The 21,463-nt window shown below is 44.3% G+C and overlaps 3 protein-coding genes across 8 annotated transcripts in view; 2 read left to right on the forward strand and 1 right to left on the reverse strand.

Annotated features, from left to right (window-relative positions):
* Nucleotides 1–21,463, reverse strand: part of c2orf76.L (chromosome 2 open reading frame 76 L homeolog) — a 22,003-nt gene continuing 540 nt past the window's right edge. The window contains exons 1-7 of one of the 3 annotated variants that reach the window (XM_041575651.1): nucleotides 17,429–17,490; nucleotides 11,617–11,731; nucleotides 4,880–5,019; nucleotides 3,981–4,031; nucleotides 3,662–3,699; nucleotides 3,233–3,314; nucleotides 5–552 (exon numbers count right to left, since the gene is read on the reverse strand). In XM_041575651.1, the coding sequence (XP_041431585.1) occupies nucleotides 476–552; nucleotides 3,233–3,314; nucleotides 3,662–3,699; nucleotides 3,981–4,031; nucleotides 4,880–5,012 (381 nt within the window). In that variant the 5' untranslated portion in view covers nucleotides 5,013–5,019; nucleotides 11,617–11,731; nucleotides 17,429–17,490 and the 3' untranslated portion in view covers nucleotides 5–475. Of the gene's footprint in view, nucleotides 553–3,232; nucleotides 3,315–3,661; nucleotides 3,700–3,980; nucleotides 4,032–4,879; nucleotides 5,020–5,537; nucleotides 5,624–11,616; nucleotides 11,732–17,428; nucleotides 17,491–21,463 lie in introns of those variants that run through there. The other 2 variants (NM_001092912.1, XM_041575652.1) reach the window with 2 other exon arrangements.
* Nucleotides 15,396–18,066, forward strand: dbi.L (diazepam binding inhibitor (GABA receptor modulator, acyl-CoA binding protein) L homeolog). 2 transcript variants are annotated; one of them, XM_018233870.2, is made up of 4 exons: nucleotides 15,396–15,552; nucleotides 17,027–17,144; nucleotides 17,456–17,518; nucleotides 17,849–18,066. In XM_018233870.2, the coding sequence occupies exons 1-4, from the start codon at nucleotides 15,481–15,483 to the stop codon at nucleotides 17,920–17,922; spliced, it is 327 nt and encodes a 108-aa protein (XP_018089359.1). In that variant the 5' UTR covers nucleotides 15,396–15,480; the 3' UTR covers nucleotides 17,923–18,066. The 2 variants fall into 2 exon arrangements, with proteins under 2 accessions (XP_018089359.1, NP_001090580.1); NM_001097111.1 differs by lacking the exon at nucleotides 15,396–15,552 and having other exon boundaries at nucleotides 16,693–17,144.
* tmem37.L (transmembrane protein 37 L homeolog) overlaps nucleotides 19,158–21,463 on the forward strand; it is a 10,474-nt gene continuing 8,168 nt past the window's right edge. For 2 of the 3 annotated variants that reach the window (XM_041576195.1, XM_018235594.2), the window contains exon 1: nucleotides 19,159–20,418. Coding sequence is in view for 2 of the 3 variants with exons in the window: in XM_018235594.2 (XP_018091083.1) it covers nucleotides 20,398–20,418 (21 nt within the window). In the remaining variant the exon portion in view is untranslated. Of the gene's footprint in view, nucleotides 20,419–21,375 lie in introns of all 3 variants that reach the window. The other variant, XM_041576194.1, reaches the window with a different exon arrangement.

Below are 21,463 nucleotides of genomic sequence, written 5' to 3' on the forward strand. Positions count from 1 at the left end.
TGGATTTCATGAGAGTTGCCCTTTAATTACAATAATTTGCAAGCTCCAGTTACTGGAGTCGAATGTGGAGGTTCATAATTGCACTTTAAAGAGGTCCCACTGCTTCACATATGAATTCTGGACTTTGGGCTGAACACAGGGATTCATTCCTGGTTTCCTGATGTCTCAGCACTTCTATAATCAATACAATCCATGCGCTCTATTAGTCAATAACCTTATGAAAAAAGTGAGGGGTGGGCAGATCTGATTAAATAAATGCCAACACACTCACTGCTGCTGTTTCACCCAGTCTCAGTGGTGGGGGAAAGTTTTAACTGTTTGTTCAATGGGGAAAGCGTTAAATTTTAAGCTACGTTTTTTGAAGACTTGGATCCGGGGAGGGGGGGTGTAAATATAAACTGTAGCGTGGCAGCCCACCATGCTTGGCAGCTCAGGCACGTTTGAGTGAGGTGTCCCTAGCTGATGGAGGCTCGTGTCACCACTTGGAAACTGGATTTGCCTTGTAGATCTGATAGTCCTTGTGGCAGAAGAAGGCCAGCTCTGTTTCATGGGCTGTGGGTTGGGAAAAAATAAGAGTCAGGGAATATAATAAAGTGGTGAGTCATTCTTTATTAGAATTACCCCATCCCAACCCCAAGGAACCAGGAATGCTAATGACACAGTCCAGATGCTCAGGTCAAATCAAAGAAAAACTAATTCCACCACCCTCAAATGACAGAGACTCCAGGGGATTCCCCAGGGCTGTCACAGACCTGTTAGACTTGTGAGAGTGCAAACATCAAGTCGGCAAAGTTTCTAGCACTGAAATTGCTCACAGAAGCCTTTCAAATGCAGTTATTAGACATGTAATGGGGTAACTATGCCTCGGGGCAATAAAAGCTGAGTGGGGTAATTAACAGCACACCATGCTGATACGGTCAGTGCAGATTTCTACACCCTTTCCAGTCAGAGACGGGTAATACAGTTTGGCACAGGGCAAAAAGGAGGTGGGAGGTATAGTATAGGTGGCAGTAAGCACCAGTGTTACCCTATGGCACGCTGCTCGTGCAGCAGTGCCACCCCCCCCTTCATGCACAAAAGGATCAGTACCAAGTCTCTGTGGTTGCAAAACCTGCTGATGATTAATTCATGGAGCGGAGAGAATATGCAAAGTCAGACACAAATTGGTCCCTTCAAACAGCGCTAATTATCCACCTGGGAGGCAGTGGCTAAGCCCCGTACAGCAGGTTCTGAGCAGTCGCCCCAGCGGGTCAGTGCCTCTCTTACACCTGTGCCAGCAGCCTGATTAATTCGGGGCAGCGCTGCACATAAGGACACTGGGCAGAGGAATGGCTGGGTCCCTTAACCCCCTACACCCCTAGGCACATAATAATGAGAGCTGGGACCACATCAGGACACGACTGGGTATGGATTTATTTGTACTGCTGCAAAACCTCTTTTTTTTTGGGGGGGGGGGGTTGTCAGGTCACAGCAATGCTCACTACATTTTCCAGAATTCTTATGGATCATTTGCTGTAGATGTTTTGCAGACTATGGGCTCTCTGGGGAGAATAACAAGTGTAAAGGATGAACAGCACATATGGATCAAAGACCACAATTATTTCCACCAAGGGGTCCCCAGCATCTCCCATCAGCCCCTGACAGCTAAAGAAAGAACTGCAGGTTCTACTTCAACAGCCCTCTGGAGCTTCAGGTTGAACATTGACTTATGTCATTGTTTTCCTGCCTCAGATAAGGGCCACAGCCTCCTATACTGTTTCTTTAAGAACATGAGATGTTGCAGCTGCTTGACTCCTTATCCAACTTAGCCCCCTGGGGTCTTGTAACTTAAAGAAAAAAAAAAAAAAGAGGAAAAAAGGAAATACTGGTGTAGGTGGTACAGCTCCCTCCTATTAATTCTACCATCTGTATGATCTACCTGCCCCCAACACTTTGCCTCCTTATTAATGATCATTCCCCTGCCAACGGAATTGAGGCAACTCAGGCACAAAGAATGTACCTCAGCCCCCAAGGCCCAAAGTACCAACCTGCCACTCCCAGAATCAAGCCCTGGCTATTGGTTTTCTAGCAGAACGTGTTACTGCAGCTCAATACCCTATATAAACAAGCACATGCAAATTTATACATGTATATACAATCAGGATACCTGATAAGGGCCCTAATCAATCTGGTATACAGACCTACAGTTCAGTGCAGAGGCTCAAGATGCCATTATATTTCTCCCATAGAGACACAGTGCCACCTGGTGACCAAACCCCTAAAATACAGGTATCTACCGCCTCATACAAATGAGGAGGCTAATTTAAAGACATGGGGCTATACTGTACATATTACCATAGCAACCAATAAGAAATTAACTTTGAGCAGTCAGCTACAAGTTAGAAAACAGAAGCATCTATTCATAGGTATGTGTGCAATTATGCTATTAAATGAGCACTTATGGTGGTCGCATTGGTGTGTGTCTGTGTGGGGGGGTTATAGGCTGATGATTTGGGGAATAAATATTTCAATGTCTCTATGTAATGAGTGAGTGAGCTGGTTCTGACAATGTTTCTCACTAACAGTTTACTCTCAAACATTCTACCCCAGCATTGGGGCGAAGCAGGTTAAAGAGTAACTGTTACCTCTATCATTTTACTTTTGGATTCCTGCAATATTTAAATGGCTTTGGCCCCTATTGCCATGTTGTAAAGTTAAGGCACCCACTTATTTCAGAACAAAGAATAACTGGAGGGCTTCCCCATTAGGAGTGAGAAGCTCTGAAATACAGGGAGTTGTATATTATCCCAGTCCACCATTGCCAGTCTGCATCCATTAACCCTGTAATTTGCTACTACCCATTTGTTTGAACTGCTTTCTCAGCTTACCCATTTCATTTGTGTTTCCTACCTTAGCTGCTACCCTTGCTTACATTAGCTCCTCCCCATTTAGTTGTACTTCCTGCTTCAACTCCTGCCCATCCTTACTCCCACTTCAGCACCTCCCCATTTAGTTGTACTTCCTGCTTGAGCTCCTCCCCATTTAGCTTGAGCGCCTCCCCATCCCTTGTTAATAATTTGAGAAAATGTAAGACGGTGGAATACTTCCCATTTATGTATGGGCATTGGGGATATTACCCCTTATATCTATGGGGAGGGCAGTAAAGATAAATATATAGAAACTGTCAGACAAAACAAATATCAGCAGCTGATCTGTCCCATTGCACCCCGACAGAACGTGCCATGTAACTTACCCACACCAGCATCTCTCAGAGTGCGATCTGGTGCCAGGATCAGTCTCTCGTCATCCTCCAGTCCCACCACCAGTTCATTAGTCTGTGGGAGGGTGAGTACAAGTATAAGCTGTTGTTACAATGACATGGATTCAATCACTCAAATTAATATAAAGATAAATAGTAAGGGGGTGACTGTAAACCGCTATTAATCTCCAAATGCCCCTCCCACTGACCCTTTGTCATTGCCTGCCCCAAAGACATGCACTTTTCCCTAGTTGTGTGTGTGTGGGGGGGGTTGCTTGTACTCAAATTTCCATGCCAACATCCCCTTTGCCATTGTTCCTTGTGACTCATGAGCAAGTGGGGAACATGTCTTACTGTTTTTCCTGCCATAGCCCAAGTATTGCCCCACATTCACTTACATCCATTGCTGAGCAAGACACATACCTTGGCCCCATGGGGCTGGTGAATAACCTTCAGGGTATCTGCACAAATAAAGAAAGATCTGTGGTCAGGAAACAGTACCTGTGGATGGGGTGGGGTATTCAAGCACAGGGGAGTGCGGCACAGGGGAGTTAAAGGGTAAGTACCATGTGAAGCATCAGGAGGCATGAAAGGGCCACATGGTTAATATAAGGGGGCGGGTGGTGCTGCCCCATGTGTTCTCCCGGTTATTCCCAGGATGCATGTAACTGGTGCCCACTAGTAGCCCTTGGCTTAAAGGGTACAAGGCCCAGTGTATGCTGATAGAACGCTGAGTACTTACCGTATGAGTGCTTCTTAAATGGCTGTGGTAGACTGGCTCTCTGAGGAATATCTGTAAAGTAAAGGGAAGGCACATTAGTGTGCCAAATGAGATGACCTGGAATTCTAGTGGGAGTGAAGGAAAGAACAAGATTAGAGGGTTTAATCCATCCTATCCCCCGCCCACCCCCCATCAAATTGCGGAGCTGTTGTAAATGGGCTCAACTGGGTCTTAAAATCAGTTGTTTCCTTTTCACACTGGTTCCCATGCAAACAGTCGCATTTTCACCCAAAATTAAGCAGTTGCATGGCCCATAGGGGCCACAGTGAAAACACAATGAACGGTTGAACATGGTACTGAGCAAGCATTAACCCTGTGGGGGGGCTGTAATATGGATATAAAGCTGGCCGCCATACATACAAAGATGGGTGATTGAGGTGGGCAACATCAGGCAGATAATGCTGCCCACAATCTGACGACAGCTTATATTGGCCTGTGTATGGCCACCTTAAGGATAGCAACCTCAGACCAACCAGTTCACTGGAGTCAATACAAGCAGGACTTGGAAATGGTTTAGTTCCCCCCTTAACTGTAAAAGTCACGTCTCAGAATTCTCAATCTTGTGAGTGACTGATGCATTCTGCTCACACTCATTCAGCCTCATTTCCACACTGCAACTGTGAGCATTTTGACATCAGTTCCTGCACTTAAGTTAGTGGGTCCCACAAGACACCTGGATATAACGGGGTGCCCCTGTTTTTGTGGGACTTGCCCCTGAAGTTCCTGCTCTGTATCACCAATGGGGCACCTGCCATACTTTGCCCATAAAACTAAGGCTCTGCAGGGATAGTAATTACTGCATCCAATCCAGCCCACCCGTTCCCCCACCCCCAAGATGCAAAGTAGGAGGAGCCATATACCATCATTTATCTGCATTATGAATTCCTGCACCTTCTGATCCAGATTCACTCCATGGTAAACCACCGGCCGGAAGTTCCGATGCTCAAAAGACCGAACCAAACGCACCGTGACAGTCACACCCTGGGACATCATGGGAAACCTGCAATCAGACACGTAGTCATGAACCACCACCAGCCAGTGGTGTAACTAGATATTACTGGGCCCCACAGCAAATTATTTTTCAGGCCCCCAAAATGTCTAGAAGTTGGCCTGTTTTACCAATAATTATTGAAATTGTATATGAATTATGGCCTCATGAACCCCCCCTATACCTCCTGGGCGCCCCTGCATAACCCACCCCCTAGGAGCATATACCTCATCCCAAAATTACTCTCATCTCGGCAAACATGAAGCTGTTTCCAGGCCCACTGATGTGCCCTCAAATAACTCACTGTCTGCAATACTCCCCCAGGTAGTGAGCTAACCAGGATACTGTCACACTTCCTCCCCCCCCCCCAGGTACTTATGGGGATACTCACACTTACCCCCCCCCCCCAACTTAGTAGTCACTGGGATATTCACTCATTCACTCGTACTTTACGGTCACTGAGATGTTCACAAAGTAGCTCGGGGGCTCAGTTGCTCACCGCAATACTAACCACCTACTTAGGTACTCACTTGCGGTAATCACACAGTTCTCACTGGCTTATTCACGCTTAATATGAAGCATTTCAAATTACTGCATGAATGGGTTTATAATACAGCGTCTTCGCCTCATTGAAGTACGGATCGCAGAAAGGGACAACCCTTCTGAGCTTACTGAGCTACTATTGGGGGTGGGCGGGCTTAACGACTTGAGAACGGAGAATGCCGAAGGTCTGCGGCTCAGAGCCAAGTTATTTGTGCGTTCCAAAGGGCCGCATGCGCAGCAAACCGAGGATGAGCGGTGAAGCTTTGAGATACAGTGTAACCCAGTTGGTGCTATGCTATAGATACAATATATCCCAGTTTGTTTGGTTTTTTGTTTGTTTTTTTTTAGTTAGGGCTATAGATACATAGTGTAACCCAGATACAGACCAGGAACTACAGGTGCTATAGATACAGTGTAACCCAGTTTCTGCTAAAGATACAATGTAACAGAATTATTATTTATGCAACTGTATGAGTGAGAAGGTGCAGCGTGCCAAGTACAAAGCGACCAGAGTAGTGATGTACGGGCCGACCCGATACCCATAGGTCCTCGCGGGTGCGGGTTGAGTTCTTCTCCTGCTCTTCCAGCCCACCACCTTCAAATGCCGGCAGCTGACTTAAGGGTTCTGGTTTTATAGTCTGCGTCTGCTCGCCACGCCCCTTTTGTGATGTCATTGGCAGGGCGGCACGGGTCTATAAAAGGACCCCGGAAGCGATGGTGCGTGCGGGTTGCAGCAGGGCGGGTTAGGGTCGGGTGCAGGTCAGGAAAACCCTGACCCGCATATCACTAGCCCAGAGTTCTACAGGGCGACTCAGCTTGTTACTCTGGGCCGGATTTACATAGTGGGGACCCCCCAGTCCCGCTGACGTTTGTCGTCCCCTCCCTTTTATTCGTACAAATTTTCATCATCGGAACTGTAGAAATGGGGATTGGCGCAAGGGAAATTTAACCCTTTAGGTGCCAGCAGAATTTCACAGTTCATTTGCACTCAGTGCCAAAGGTTTTTGAAACATTTTGTGTTTTTATTATTATTAACATGTATTTGTATAGCGCCAACATATTGTGCACTGTAAATGTAAATGTGATTATACAACTAAATCACATGAATTATATACATAGCACATATGGAGCTACATACATCACAATAAATAAGGTTCAAAAGGAGAGGAAGGCCCTTTGCAAAAGAGCGTACACTCTAAAGGGAAGGGAGTAATACACAAGGTGTGGGAGTGAGCAAGATCGAATTAAGTGGGTGAGAAATGTGGTACTGTATGTCGTGTTGCGTTTGGTAGTTAAAGGAAAACTATACCCCCAAAATGAACACTTAAGTAACAGATAGTTTATATCATATTAAGTGGCATATTAAAGAATCTTACCAAACTGGTATATATATTTAAGTAAATATTGCCCTTTTACATCTCTTGCCTTGAGCCACCATTTTGTGATGGTCTGTGTGCTGCCTCAGAGATCACCTGACCAGAAATACTACAACTCTAACTGTAACAGGAAGAAGTGTGGAAGCAAAAGACACAACTCTCATGTGACCTAACATGTATGGTATGTTTGTTTGCACAGTGAATCATATGATCCCAGGGGGCGGCCCTTATTTTTTAAAATGCCAGTTTTCTATTTAGGATTACCCAATGGCACATACTACTAGAAAAATAAATTATTAGGAAAATTGTTTATTTACATGAAGCAGGGCTTTACATATGAGCTGTTTTATGCGATATCTTTTTATAGAGACCTACATTGTTGAGGGGGTATAGTTTTCCTTTAAGCAGAGTGAGGGTAGGCTTCTTGAAAGAAGTGCATTTTAAGAGATTTCTTGAAAGCAGAAAGGTTGGGAGAAAGACAGACCGTGGGAGAGTGTTCCTGAAGAGGGGTGCAGCCCTTGCAAAGTCTTGAATGCGAGCATGTGAGGAGGTAATGAAAGGAGAGTTGAGTAGCAAGTTAGTAGAGGAGCGTAGTAAGCGGTTGGGTGAGTATATAGAGATGAGTTCAGAGATGTAGGGTGGGCAGAGTTATGAAGTGCTTTGAATGTCAGGGTCATTAATTTGAATTTGATTCTGAAAGGTAACGGAAGCCAGTACAGGGATTGACAGAATGGCGAGGCAGAGGAGAAGCGGTTGCTGAGGTGTATGAGCCTCGCAGTAGTGTTCATTATGGACTGGAGAATTGATAGTCTCTGGAGGGGAAGGCCAATGTTTTCCTTTATTTTACCTAGGAAAACTATACATTGTTTTTATCAGGAGAACCTGAGCTTTCCAAATCTGGAAATGTATTTCCACCTCTGCAAAAAGATTTATAGCGCTAAATTCTAAAAAAAAAAATTGCTATTTTTCATAATATATGGATTTATACCAGAAAAATATTTCATTTTACACATGAAAATAAAACTGATTTGGAAAAATGAACATGCCAATACCACAGGCCCGGACTGACAATCTGTGGGTTCTGGCAAATGCCAGAGTGGCTACTGTAAGGTGCCATAGAAAGTCAGTATTTAGTGGGCTGGTGGGGGCTGTTTGGGCCTCTGTGTGGGCTGATTGGGCGTCTGTGTACCTGAAATGCCAGGACCTATTTTGACTCTCAGTCCAGACCTACAATACCAGATACGTATAGTTGTAGGGAGATTTAGGACTTATGTATAGCCGAAACTCCCAGCAGTATATTACGGAATTTTGAAAGCACTAAGGCAGAAATCGGCATACTTTAGATTCCAAGGCCAAAAAATCCTGAAACAGTAGGTTTACCCCAGACAACCATATATTTTCTGCTGATTCCAAAGTGGGTTACTATGTCTCTCTACTCCTATCTACCAAACATCAAAGCTTGTCTGAACATAGCGTTTTTTATAAAAATGTATTAAAATTCAGAAAAATCACTTCAAAGGTTTTATTTTGCTGCTCCTCATTTCCCACACTGTATTAGGTACCAAAAAAAAATCACCCTGAATATGATTGCCAGGGGTCCACTGAACAGTTTGATGCCCATTGTGCATAGGATTACCAAAGTATCTGGCATTTACAGGCCCCAAAATGGAGTTAGCACATACACATAGGGGCCGATTCATGAAGCTCGAGTGAAGGATTCGAATTAAAAAAACTTCGAATTTCGAAGTGTTTTTTGGGCTACTTTGACCATCGAATGGGCTACTTCGACCTTCGACTACGACTTCGACTACAAATCGAACGATTCGAACTAAAAATCGTTCGACTATTCGACCATTCGATAGTCGAAGTACTGTCTCTTTAAAAAAAACTTCGACCCCCTAGTTCGGCAGCTGAAAGCTACCGAACTCAATGTTAGCCTATGGGGAAGGTCCCCATAGGCTTGCCCATGTTTTTTTGATCGAAGGATATTCCTTCGATCGTTGGATTAAAATCCTTCGAATCGTTCGATTCGAAGGATTTAATCGTTTGATCGAACGAATAATCCTTCGATCGTTCGATCGTAGGATTTGCGCTAAATCCTTCAACTTCGATATTCGAAGTCGAAGGATTTTAGTTCCTAGACGAATATCGATGGTTAATTAACCCTCGATATTCGACCCTTCATACATCTGCCCCATAGTCTACTAATACAAATAGTCTACTGAAAAATCAACATATTTACTGAATTTTTTGTGGGGTAAAAACACAGAAATATGTTTACCCCCCAAAACCATATATACGAATCTAAAATTGGTATCAATGCCTTTCTGCTCCAAACAACTTAATCGCAAGGCTTTTCCATAATTGGCAGTTTGGTGAAATACCTGAAAATTGCCTCAAAGCTTTAACTTCCAGCATTATGTCACCCATGAATCATTACATACCAAGAAAAAGCACCCTGAATATGATTGTCAGGGGTCCTCCAAACAGTTTGATGCCCATTGTGCATAGGTTACCAAAGTAAAAAACAAAGAAATATATGTTTATCCCCTAAAACCTGTGCCCAGAGAGCTCTGTAGCCTTATAAAGTAGGGATGCACCGAATCCAGGATTCGGTTCGGGATTCGGCAAGGATTCAGCCTTTTTCAGCAGGATTCGGAAAACCCTTCTGCCAGGCCGAGCCGAATCCAAATCCTAATTTGCATATGAAAATTAGGGGCGGGGAGGGAAATTGTGTGACTTTTAGTAAAAAATGTTTTCCCCTTCCCACCCCTAATTTGCAAATGCAAATTAGGATTCGGATTCGGTTCGGCCAAATCTTTTGGGATGGATTCGTGACATAAATAAACAAATAGTGCTGTTCAGTCTGTCCTGCATGCCTAAAGGTGGCCTTAGATGCAAAGATCCGCTCGTTTCGCAACATCGCCAAACGAGCGGATCTTTCCCCGATATGCCATTAAAAAACATGGCTATATCGGGTGTAATCTGATTGCTCGTCCATATGGCCAAACGATCCGATTATGATGTGCCGTGGGCTCCGGCGGGATCGGTCGGGTCAAAATCAAACCTAACCGATCGACCAAACGACCGATCTCCGCCGGACGAAAGATGTCGGCACATGCCACACACGATCCGAAAATCATACGAATCCTCGATTCCAGCTAAAGTTCCAGCTAAAGAGGACTGCCGTGATAAAGGAAGTGGGGAGGGTCAAAAGCTGTCTGAGTTTCCTGCTGCCGTATCTTTCTCCTACGTGCTGCTGCCTCGCTCTCCTACCCATTAACTACTCGGCACTATCTTCATTTTAATTTTTTATGACTCGGTCTGCATTTATTAAAGTAAGCCACTCCTGTATTCTAAATTATTTCACCCCGCCCCGATTCCAGCACTGAGTACAATTCCTTTGCCCCTATTTGTCGATGCCCGTGTGTGTGTATAAGTGTGAAAGTAAGTGTGTACAGGGGAGATTCCAGGGGCGGCAAAAAGCCGTTCCTGCACCTTTAAGGGCCGAATTTCCGTTTTTTAAACTGGAAATTCGGCTGTACTATTGCGAAAGAGCACAATTTCGCTCTCCGCAATAGTGTTCCTGCCTCCCCTCTCAACAGGTAAGCCGGTGAGGGGGGGGGCGGCATTGCAGGAGAATCGACGCTGAGTGTGTACTGTTATAATAAGGACTGGAGGCACAGCTGGACCCAAAAGAGACCATCTTCCCTGCTTGATCCAGTGAGTGGACAGAGCTGGAGGACCAGGAAGTGCAGGCAGCAGCCAGGGCCAGTGGGCACCCCTAGGCCGACTGACATTTGTGGCCTTTCCACAAATCAGGGCCTGATCATATGGCCAAAGATGGCAGTTATAACAAAGAACCATCAGATTGCATAGTTCAGACTGAATAATACGGGGGTGTTTACTATTTAACAACCAAACTAGTTGGCTCACAGTATCCCTTAAACTCAGTCTGAAAGGTAATCAGTGGTCTTACTGCCGCCTTAAGCTCCCCATAGACGCAAAGATTTTTTCTTGTCGAACGACCGATTTTACCGAAGTCCGACAAATCCTTCAAAATCATCGTGAAATTAGTGGGATTCGAACGATCGTACATCTTACGATTTTTCGGCCGACATCTGTCAGGAAATTGATCAGCCAGGTTAAAAAATCTTTATCGGTCCCAGTGCAATCTATCTATGTTTGCAGGGCAAAGCAGGAAGCTACCCTTTGTTTTCCTGGCAAATTGGTTTTCTTAGTTGATGGACAATTCATACGATCGTACGATCGTTTCGAGATAATCGTGGTCTCACGATGATGATCGGATCTTTTAAAAATCTTTGCATCTATGGCCAGCTTTACTCGAGGTGTCTTTACACAGGTCAAGAAGGCAAGATTTACAACTGATGGCTCTTGTGCTGAATGAATGGATAGCATGTGAAGAGCTGTAGTAATTTAATTATTATTTAATTATTTAATTATTATAAACAAGCTGTTTCTAAGTCTTGGACATCTTCCAGTGATTTGATATTTATTTATTGAAGCTTCAGCCCCTTCAGAGATATTCAAATGGAGGCCCCATTGTGGGTGGATGTTCCTCCAGCTGGGCTTTCTCACATGGTCTCACTGTTACTTGCATCCCTAATACTATACTGTCTGCTACAAAACCCCTATCTTACAATGACCACCAGATTTAGTACACACTCACTTTTGTATTTGACAACTCTGTCTCCATCCTGGGCTCTTGTTGTGTATTTTTCGCCTCCAGTCTTCTTCTGGTTCTGTGTAAGCTGCTTTCTGACTTTTTGTTCCCGATCTTCTGCCTTATGAGTATAATTGTGGGTGTTATACAAAATTAAGTGAAAGCTTGACACTTAAATAAAAAACAAGGGGCACTAGAGCTATACCTCTTTGAAGGTAAAAAATTGACATTGAGAACCTGCAATTAAATTATAATAAAAGAAGACATATGCGTTATGGTAGTAATCAGCAACCAGTGGCTCATGGGCAACATGTTGCTCATCAACCACTTGTTTGAAAGACTCATTGCTAAGGGTAGTTACTATCCCACAGGCAAAACATTTTCTCCACAGTAAGGCAATTGCCCCATACATTAGTTATTAGGGCCTGTTGAAAGCAATTATAGCCACAAAAAAAGCAATCTTTAAGTTCACCATTTTTACCCAGCAGCTCAGGGTCAATACTGCCCCCATGCTGCCACTAGGCAGCTTCCCCATGCCTCTCTCCTCACCCCCAACGTTTGTCTTTTTTGTGCCCATACAGGGACGAGGGGGGGCTGGATTACTAGTGCCATTGCGCTCTATGCAATACTAAAGCCAGAGGTAGTCTTTTTGGTTCCCCTAGTAACCTGCAGGGCACTGCCACCTGAGGTTCTCATCTTGTTCATGGCAGGAACACTCTGTGGCAGCGACACGTTCTCCCAAACAGCTTCCCAGCAATAAATCCCAATGGAACAAGTTAAGGGAGAGTTTGTATTACAGTGTTATCATTAGTGATCTGGGAAAATATCTATAGAATCAGGTATGTTTGTGTTAAAAAAATAAATTTATTTTAATATCTGGGAAGTTCAAATACTCTCTGTATACTTTCTGTACCTATTCCTCGTAATCCAACTGAACAAGCTCATGTTAAATAGGGGGATATTTTATCTTTAAGTGCTTCTCTCTTCCATAATGTACAGTATTCTTCTATTTTTCCAACTAACCCTAATACACCGGCATCTTCATACATTTCCCATTCCCTCTGCTCTTCCCTTTGTCATCTTTCTGTGCTCTTCTCTGAGGTCTCTCTGTCAACTTTTACTCTCCCTCACTCTCCTGTTCCCTTATGTTTTCCCCCGTCCCTATATTTTCCTTTGTCCACCTCCTTCCTCTTTCCAATTCTCCTCTGCTATCTCCTTTGCTAGTTTCTTCCATCCGCTCTGCCCCACTCCAGTACACGCTATTTCTAGTTCCCTCTACCTTCTTCAGGTTTTGGTTCACACATACAGTATGACCCCCTACAAGCAGGCCGGATTTGTGGCAAGGCCACAAAGGACCGGGCCTAGGATGGCAAAATTCTAGGGGCGGCATGCTGCCCAGCCGCATTGGGAATGCAGTGTTCCCCGTCGATATGGTGAAAACACGAGGGGGGTTGAATGCAATCAGCCGCCATGCGTGATCGAGGGAGTGCTAGGACTGTGAGGCCTCGGAATGCGGCAGTTGGAAATCCGGCCCTGCCTACAAGGGAATTAAACCGTTCCAAATCACTACTGCCATTTCTTTTCTTAAATTTTATTAACTTTTCCAAATTATATATAGATGATATAATATCCACATTGTTATACACATTGCTTAATACACGGATAAGAAATTGTAATACATATATTAAAAACTAATGTTCTTCCTGATGGGGGGGCCTATACTCTTCTAGAGAGAAAGTGTCAGTGTTGTTGTGTAGGACAAGTGTCAGTGACAGTGAGGAGCTGGTGTCAGTGTTATTCTGATTCTATAAAAGGAGTGATGGTGCTTTTTTGTAGACAAAGAAAGAGTGCCAATATTATTATGAAACCAATTTCAAAGTGCAATTTTAAACGACAGGTACCTATCTTATTCCAATAAAGTGCTCCCATTTTTTTTTTTCAAGTGAACACGTGCATGTCTTCTTGTGAAGGGAAACACAAGGGGGGGGTGCTTATAAAGTTTTCGGGAGTCAGTTTCTTTATTATTATGACAAGCCAAGACTCTTATCTTGTGAAGACTGTGTATAGGTTTTTATTTTTGATAAAATGTGCCCGTGCTCTCGTGGGGGAAGGGGTGTCTTTGCCCAATACCTATATAGACCTACTTACATACGCCTGTGTACATACATACATAAATATATATATATATATATATATATATATATATATATATATATATATATATATATATATATATATACACACATGCATACACGTACATCTACACACATACATACATGTATTTACACAGTAAGATATAAAGCACTTAAGAGAGAACACTACAGCCATTTCTATGATCTCTTGCAGCATCATTAAACCACCTCAAATTACTATGGCCATCCATATAAACTCTAGCAGCATGCTTAATCTACTTCAGCAAGTTATAGTTACAGCAGTTGAGTTACTCAACTGCCATGACCAGCCATATGAACTTCTTCAGCATTATTAAACCACCCTGAAAGTGGTCCTGTTCAATCCCTGTTTGTGCTATAGCAGGACAAACCATTGAAATGGAAGTTTTTTTTAAGCAGTATTGTTTTGGAGATGTACCTACATGCATAGTCCGACTCCTATAAAATGGAAGGAGCATCACTTGACATGCTAAGCTTAACTGAAAATGTCCCCAAAGCCTGACATGCACTACCCAGCTGTTCCACTTCGCTCTAAGCACTTTACACTGTAGTTTAATAGCCAATCAGTAACTACATGAATATGACTGTTGTCTGCCCTCTCCTGTGTGAAAGCTGAGCTGTGATTGGCTGCCCACATACCATTGTTCTTCAACAGGCAGATACGACATATATATGACAAAGAACCTATTACTTGTAGAAGGAGGGGTTGGCCACCTGCGCGGGAGACCCTGGTTCAATTCCCAGCAGCAGCTCCTTGTGACCTAGGATATTTAAAAAACTATTGTATCTTTTTCTCTGTCTACATATAAATGTGGGCAGATAAAAAAACAACCCACTCCCTCCTGGTGTGTGGTGTAAAGGTAATGTCACAGAGGAGCTGATTTTTGCATGCATAAGTCTAGGGCCAGATGATTGTGGATTCTCTGCAGGTGTAGAAATTTCTTAGCCTCAGTGGGAAAGTGATAAAATCATAAAGTGAGGATGTGCTCAGCCCCCGTGCCCCAAAGAAAAAACGCGTAGTAAGGCACCGCAGGTTTACAAGGCTCGGGGTGCTAGAACCTCCAGCTTCATAATCTATCTGGCCTTGGGTCTGTGTGGCCCCTGTCTTACGATTCAGTTCCCATTACTCAAGAGAAAGTGTCTTTGTGTAAGGAGATTGGGTGCTGGAGGGAAGACGCTTATTGAACACACAGAGCATTGTGCCCTCTCACACACTCAGAAACCCACAAATCTCCCCATAGCTCCGCACCAATCCCAGGCAAAGGAGGGGTAGGCAGTCACAATAGCTGGGCCCTGATTGGGCCACATACAGGATTCATTTTACTAACAAAGACAAAGCTTTCTGGCTCTCGGCCAAAGGGCAGATAGAAAAAAAATCAGGAGGGTTTTTTTTTTATCAAGACTTGCTTTAGGGTGCTGACTGCAAACTTATTGGGAGCCTCACTGAAGCGTATTGTGAACAGTTTTAAGTCAAGATAATGTCATCTACCGCGCACTCTGTAATATACCAATGATCACGTGACAACATGGGGTGGCAGCTGCGTTGATTAGAAATGTCTGTCTCTGCCCCTGGCCAATCTGCCTCCTCCAACAGGGTTGTCCGCCAATGCCTCTTGCCCCACGTCACGTGTCGTAGCGCAGCTGTTTGATTGGATGATGATGACGGCTTGTTGGGAGTAACCTCAGCTCGGCGCTGCCCATGTGCTCATTGGAAGTCAAACCGGCAGTGCAGAGAGGTCAGAACGAGACGAAAAGCACCAGGATGTCTCAGGTACTAGAAATATTGGGTACCAATGGCTCTTCGTACCGGTCAGGATGACCCAACACCGTAATGACGCCCCCAATTATCTAGATGCACCGAGCCCTAACTGCTCCATGTCTTTGTCTCCCTCCTTGGGGTAGGAATGGGGCAAACTGACACACTGGGGAGAACTTCTGGGCAGGTCTGGACTGAGAATTTAAATAGGCCCTGGAATTTCAGGTACACAGAGCCCCAAACAGCCCCCACCACCCACTGAATTTCTGTGGCACCTTATAGCAGCCCCTCTGGCATTGGCCAGAACCCACAGATTGCCAGTACGGGCCTGCTTCTCGGCATAGCTTTAGGCACAGATCACATGGAGATGTGAGGTTTCCGCATTCGTACTATCCTAGCGTGGCCTGGTGCCTGTATTTCCCTTCATTTATGGGGCCCCTTCATTTTATTTCATTTAGGGAGCAGTGTAGTAATGAGCCTGGCACCAGGATGTGGTCAGTTTGTGTTTTAGATCTGAGCTGCACCCCCTGGCACGTGCCCTCCGTTGGTATATGGGCTGGTGGGCACAGAAATATTGGTAGACATGTTGCTCTGCCCTTGATACTAATTAAGCAATGGGCACAAGCTGAGAGTCTCAAGGATCAAAGTGACGTTAGGATCTAATTATTGGGTGTCCTAGAACGCTGCAGTAATATACAGGGGATAGAGACTTATGGGAGGACCTGTGGGCTTGAGTTCTGTACTGTGCAGTGTAGGGGGTAGATACTACAGGGGTACTAGTGGGTTGGAACTGTGCAGTGTAGGGTATTGGTTTTCATTATTGGGAATCGGACAGCACTGCAGTAGCATATAGATTAGATACTAGAAGGTGGTAGGGAGTGATTTCCTTACAGACAGATTCCCCCCCTTTTACTGACTTTCTCTGATTGGCTGAAACATGTCAGACTACAGCAGGTCTAGACCTTAGCAGCAGCCCTGGGCAGATATTGGCCAATCGTGCCCCTCCCTTATACTGAAGCTCAGCACATTTGTGGTGTAACACCCATGCCTTTGGAGGTGATTTGCATATTCATGAGTTTTCTCATAAGCGCAGTGCCCCACATGGATTTGTGATACCAATAGAAAAAAGAGGAAATGCTCTACTAAACCAGTCTCTCTTTGTAGCATCGGGTGCAGGCTGCTAACCCCACTGCAAGGGTGATCGTGAAATCCAAGATATTCGTGCTGCAGCACTCCGATCAGTGTAGAAAAGTGTTTATTTGAGCCTGATCTTTGGCACAAATAAACACTTTTCAACACTTGAGTGCTGCAGCGTGAATTTCTCGTACCGCATTGATTTGTGGGCATTATGAGTTATGCCGGCCATCACTAGAAATTCTCTAGGCAGGGCATTATGTCCTATGACTATTCTACCAAGGAGATGCCATATGTCTCATTACTGACCCCTGCTGGACACTCCACCTCTCACTGTTTTTGCCCTCCCTTCCAGGCAGCGTTTGAGAAGGCAGCAGAGGAGGTGAAGCAGCTAAAATCTACACCCGCAGATGAGGAAATGCTGGAGACTTATGCCCTGTACAAGCAGGCCACTGTCGGGGATGTAAATACAGGTATGGGCTCCACACTGTGTGCCATTTTCTGGGGTGCCCCTTCCTTAATACCTGCATTCTAAATCCCAGACTGGATGGGAAGTCCCATCCTAGGGTGCAGCTAGCACAGATTGACAGTCCAACCTTGCCTGCCCACCAGACTGGGATCTGCAGGTCTGTACTGGGCAGGTGAGTGAGGTTACGCTTCTGCTATCTAAGGCCAGCTAATGGAGAGCTGTATAATTCAGCCCCTCCGAGGCCTTGTTGTCTTTGCTGCTTTATGTGTCTGTTCCTTGGAGACTCACCCCTTGTATCCCTATGTCACCCTGCAGACCGTCCTGGAATGCTGGACTTCAAAGGCAAAGCCAAGTGGGATGCCTGGAACAAGAAAAAAGGTAAGTGGAATTGTACAAACCCTCAAATGATATGTGGGCCGTTTTAGAGCTAGAAACCTCTGCTATTTTTAAGTTTTGTTGCTTGACAAGAAAACAAATTGCTCAGAGGGCCATCCCGCCAGTGATTTACATTTTAGCCGACGGGGAGGCAGTTCGGAGAGATTTTCGGGATTTTCCCGAATCTGCCTGTGTGCCCTGACCCTAAAGGCCATTCCTATTTATTCTTGTAATGTATAGTAGTGGCTGTTCCTACAGGGAATAATGTCCGAGGTTATTTGTGCCTGAGACATGAGACTGCTTAATTTAACCATTTTCTTTCTTTGCCCTTAGGAACCAGCAAGGAGGATGCCATGGCCCAGTATGTGGAGTTCGTTGAAAAGCTAAAGGGCAAATATGGATGCTAACCGAGGTATCGCCTGTCTCCTACCAGTGTGTTTCCCGGACTGCATGTTGCCCTTTGTGTGCTGCAGGGGGCGCTGAATAACAGTTCTTTTTGTACATTTCATACATTAGCTGTACAGTAACAATAAAACCTCTCTGTTCCTTTGTCTGTGTTGTGATTGGTCTTTGCCCCCCTCCCTTATACAGCAAGGCATTGCTTCTGAGCAGAGGAGACTCTTCCCAATCGCTTTTTCCCCATGCATCTACCAATGTTATAATGCCTATGGGTAAATGTACAGGCTCTCTTTTATACTGTATATGTGCCCCAATCCTGACCTGTAGTTGGTGCTACATATTCCCCCAGCAATCAGGTGTTTTGTGGTCATTGCGATGTTTCTCAGCTGTTGCTGATTATCCTTGCTGTCTGTCCCCCCCCCAATTAAGCCTGGGGATATGCAGAAAGGAAAGTGAGAGAAAGGGATAAGGGCAATAGGAGGAAGTAGCAGGCGTTCCTAGGGGCCCATGTGCACCACAACCGCATTCTCCTGGCTGGGGCAATTGCATTAATAATAACGACTTTTTCCAATTACTTTCTATTTTCTATGTGTCACCGTTTTTCTAATATTGAATTATAAAGTGCCAATTTTCACCTTCTAAAGCAGCTCTGGAGGGGGAGCAGGGTCGCAGACCCTGTAAACTGTTCCTAATTGCTACATTTAGTTGATACATTTCTTATTTGTCCCTGCTAAGCAGAATCTCTGGGTTTCACTACAGGCAGCTGTTAGAATTGATACAATAGCTGCTAATACTCCAGAGACGTTGCTGAGAAATGTATCAACTAAATGTTGCAAAATTGTAACAGTTTAGAGCAGTGATCCCCAACCAGTAGCTCGCTCTCCAATCCCTTGGATGTTGCTCCCAGTGGCCTCAAAGCAGGTGCTTATTTTTGAATTCCAGGCTTGGAGGCAAGTTTTGGTTGCATAAAAACCAGGTGCGCTGCCAAACAGAGCTTCGATGTAGGTTGACAATCCACATAGGGGCTACTAAATGGCCAACCACAGCCTTTATATGGCACCCCAGGAACATTTTTCATGCTAGTGTTGCTCCCCAACTCCTTTTACTTTTGAATGTTGCTCACCGGTTCTAAAGTTTGGGGATCCCTGGTTTAGAGTCTGCACCTGAATTACCGAGCTGCCAGACTCAAACATTCAGCTTTAAACCTTGATTTTGAAAAAACAGTTAAAAATAAGTAATGGAAAGTAATTGAAAAAATACTTTATTTCTGGGAAACAATCTGAAAAAAGTGTTTGGAAGGTGAACAACCCCTTTAATAGCCTCCATGATTTTTTGTTGGTTTTCACCAAAAGCTTGATCAATTAAAGTATTTGAGCTTTTACCCCAACTACACTAATGTGAATTTTTTCTTAAATTAGAAACCATTTGAGTTGTGAGCTCATTGAAGGTATAAAAAAACCTCACAAACCTCGAAAACTCGACCTTTGATAGAAACGTATAATTATTTGACTTCTTTGGTGCAGAATATTAATGGTCTCGTTTTGGTAAGTACCCCTTCCACCGGGGCAATACACTGAGCTGGCACCTTTGTATAGGAAATCGTGCAGGGGCAGCACAGTTAAGCTTCATTTAGAGGATGGCAAAGAGGATGCTGGAATTGTAGTAGCAGATGCCAAATCTACCCCCCAAGAGGGCAGCAGTACGTGGACCCTCCTGCTTCCATGCGGTCAGCTGCACTAGTTTAGGTGGTATCGAGTGATTTCGATGCATGTGGTCCTAGTAGTTGTGAAGTTGGCCATAGATACTGCTGAATCGTGGGGCAATGAGCTTCTAATAACCCCCTCACCAGTCTCCATTTATTGGCAGAGAGGGCAGTGGTAAGGGGTAGATCTGGGCTTAGTCCCTTGTTCACACTGAAGGAGCCGGCACACTCTTAAAGGGGTTGTTCACAACTAGTTGTTTTCAGATAGATCACCAGAAATAAAAACTTTTTCCAATTACTTTCTATTGGAAATACAGTATGTTATGTGTTTTTCTAATATTGAAGTGTAATGCATCAACTAAATGTTGCAAAATTGTAGCAGTTCAGAGTCTGTGCATGAATTCAAACACCAGAGGCAGGAAAATTCAACTTTGAACTTAGATTTTGGAAAAACAGTAAAAAATAAATAATGGGAAGTAATTTAAAAAAATCTTTATTTCTGGGGAACAATCTAAAAAAAGCTGAACTGAAAAAAAGTGTTTGGAAGCCTTTAATGGGTTGTGCCAATGAGCACAAAGGGGGGGGCAGAAAGAAGGAAAAAGAAAGAGAATAGACAAAAACAACAGCAGTTCCCTCTGCTCAAACCCCCCCCCCCCCCCCTTCCTGGAGAGAATCGCTGATTCAGCAGGATCCGGGCTCCCGGCCCAAGTAACGTGACTGATACTCTGCCACTTGCCCTCTTGCACCGTGTGGGACTTTACTCTGGGATCAACACGCAGCCATGACAGCTATAGGGGTGCAGGTAACTCTCTTTCTGGGGCTGGTGTGGGGATACCAGAACTAGGGGCTTCTAACCAAACTCTCCCAGGGACAGGATCTCGGCTTTGGGTCAGCACTAGGGGGGCAGCACATTCCTTAACTCTGACTTTTTAGGGTGTGCCTAAAAAAAGGGCCCCATTTTCACTGAGCCACAGCCTCTGTAGTTATTGGGGAGAGGGGCTGCACCCAGGTTGTTGCTGTGGGGCAGGGGTGTGCAGGGCTGGATGGGGGAAGAATCCCAGAGGTAAAAGAGGGATATGTTCACTTGTCACTGTTTTTATAGGATTTTCAGAACTTGTCCACTAGTTTAATGGTCATTTGATTGTCAGTATTTTGTTTTTTATTCACCAACAGTGGATGTTTATAATTTATCTATAAGCTATGTGTACATTTGTGAGCTGTTTGATGTACCTACACGTGGAGACTTTCTGGTATATTTGCAGACTCAATCTGTACTGTCTCTTACTATGCTACTGTCGGCTATTGTCAACTTTGTTTTTGTTTTGTAAACTCAATAAAAATATTGGAATATATAAAAGAGGGATATGTTTTGAAGCTAGATCCAGGTCCTGGGCAGGGATCTGCCACCCTGGCAAGGGAATTCATTTTATTATAGGGAAAATAATCGCCACTTTACTATTGTACAGTGGATTTGCAATCCATAAACATGTTTACTTGCTCTTGCGCTATCAGGAGTTGCCAGAAATTCTGCTCACTGCTGTTAGTGCTGTCAGCTTGTTTTGTCTCTATCCAATGCACTGGGGCCCATTGTGTGCGACTTTTAGTCTCTTGTCTGCTCCCAACCTTTCTCACTCACAAAACGAGAGAAATCTTTTGCACTGCAGCCCAAAAAGTTACAGGTGATGTGCAGCATTATCCCAAACAAAACAACAAAATGAATAAAAGAAAACTGATGCATGTTTCGCTTCTCTCACTGTAGATCTTTCTGAAAGGCCTTAAACATCTTCTAAGCGGTGTGCTATAAACAGTGTTAGTCGTCACCTGCTAATACGTATATTATACCCATG

This window comes from Xenopus laevis, chromosome 9_10L (genome assembly GCF_017654675.1).
Source record: "Xenopus laevis strain J_2021 chromosome 9_10L, Xenopus_laevis_v10.1, whole genome shotgun sequence".
Classification (NCBI taxonomy): Eukaryota; Metazoa; Chordata; class Amphibia; order Anura; family Pipidae; genus Xenopus; species Xenopus laevis.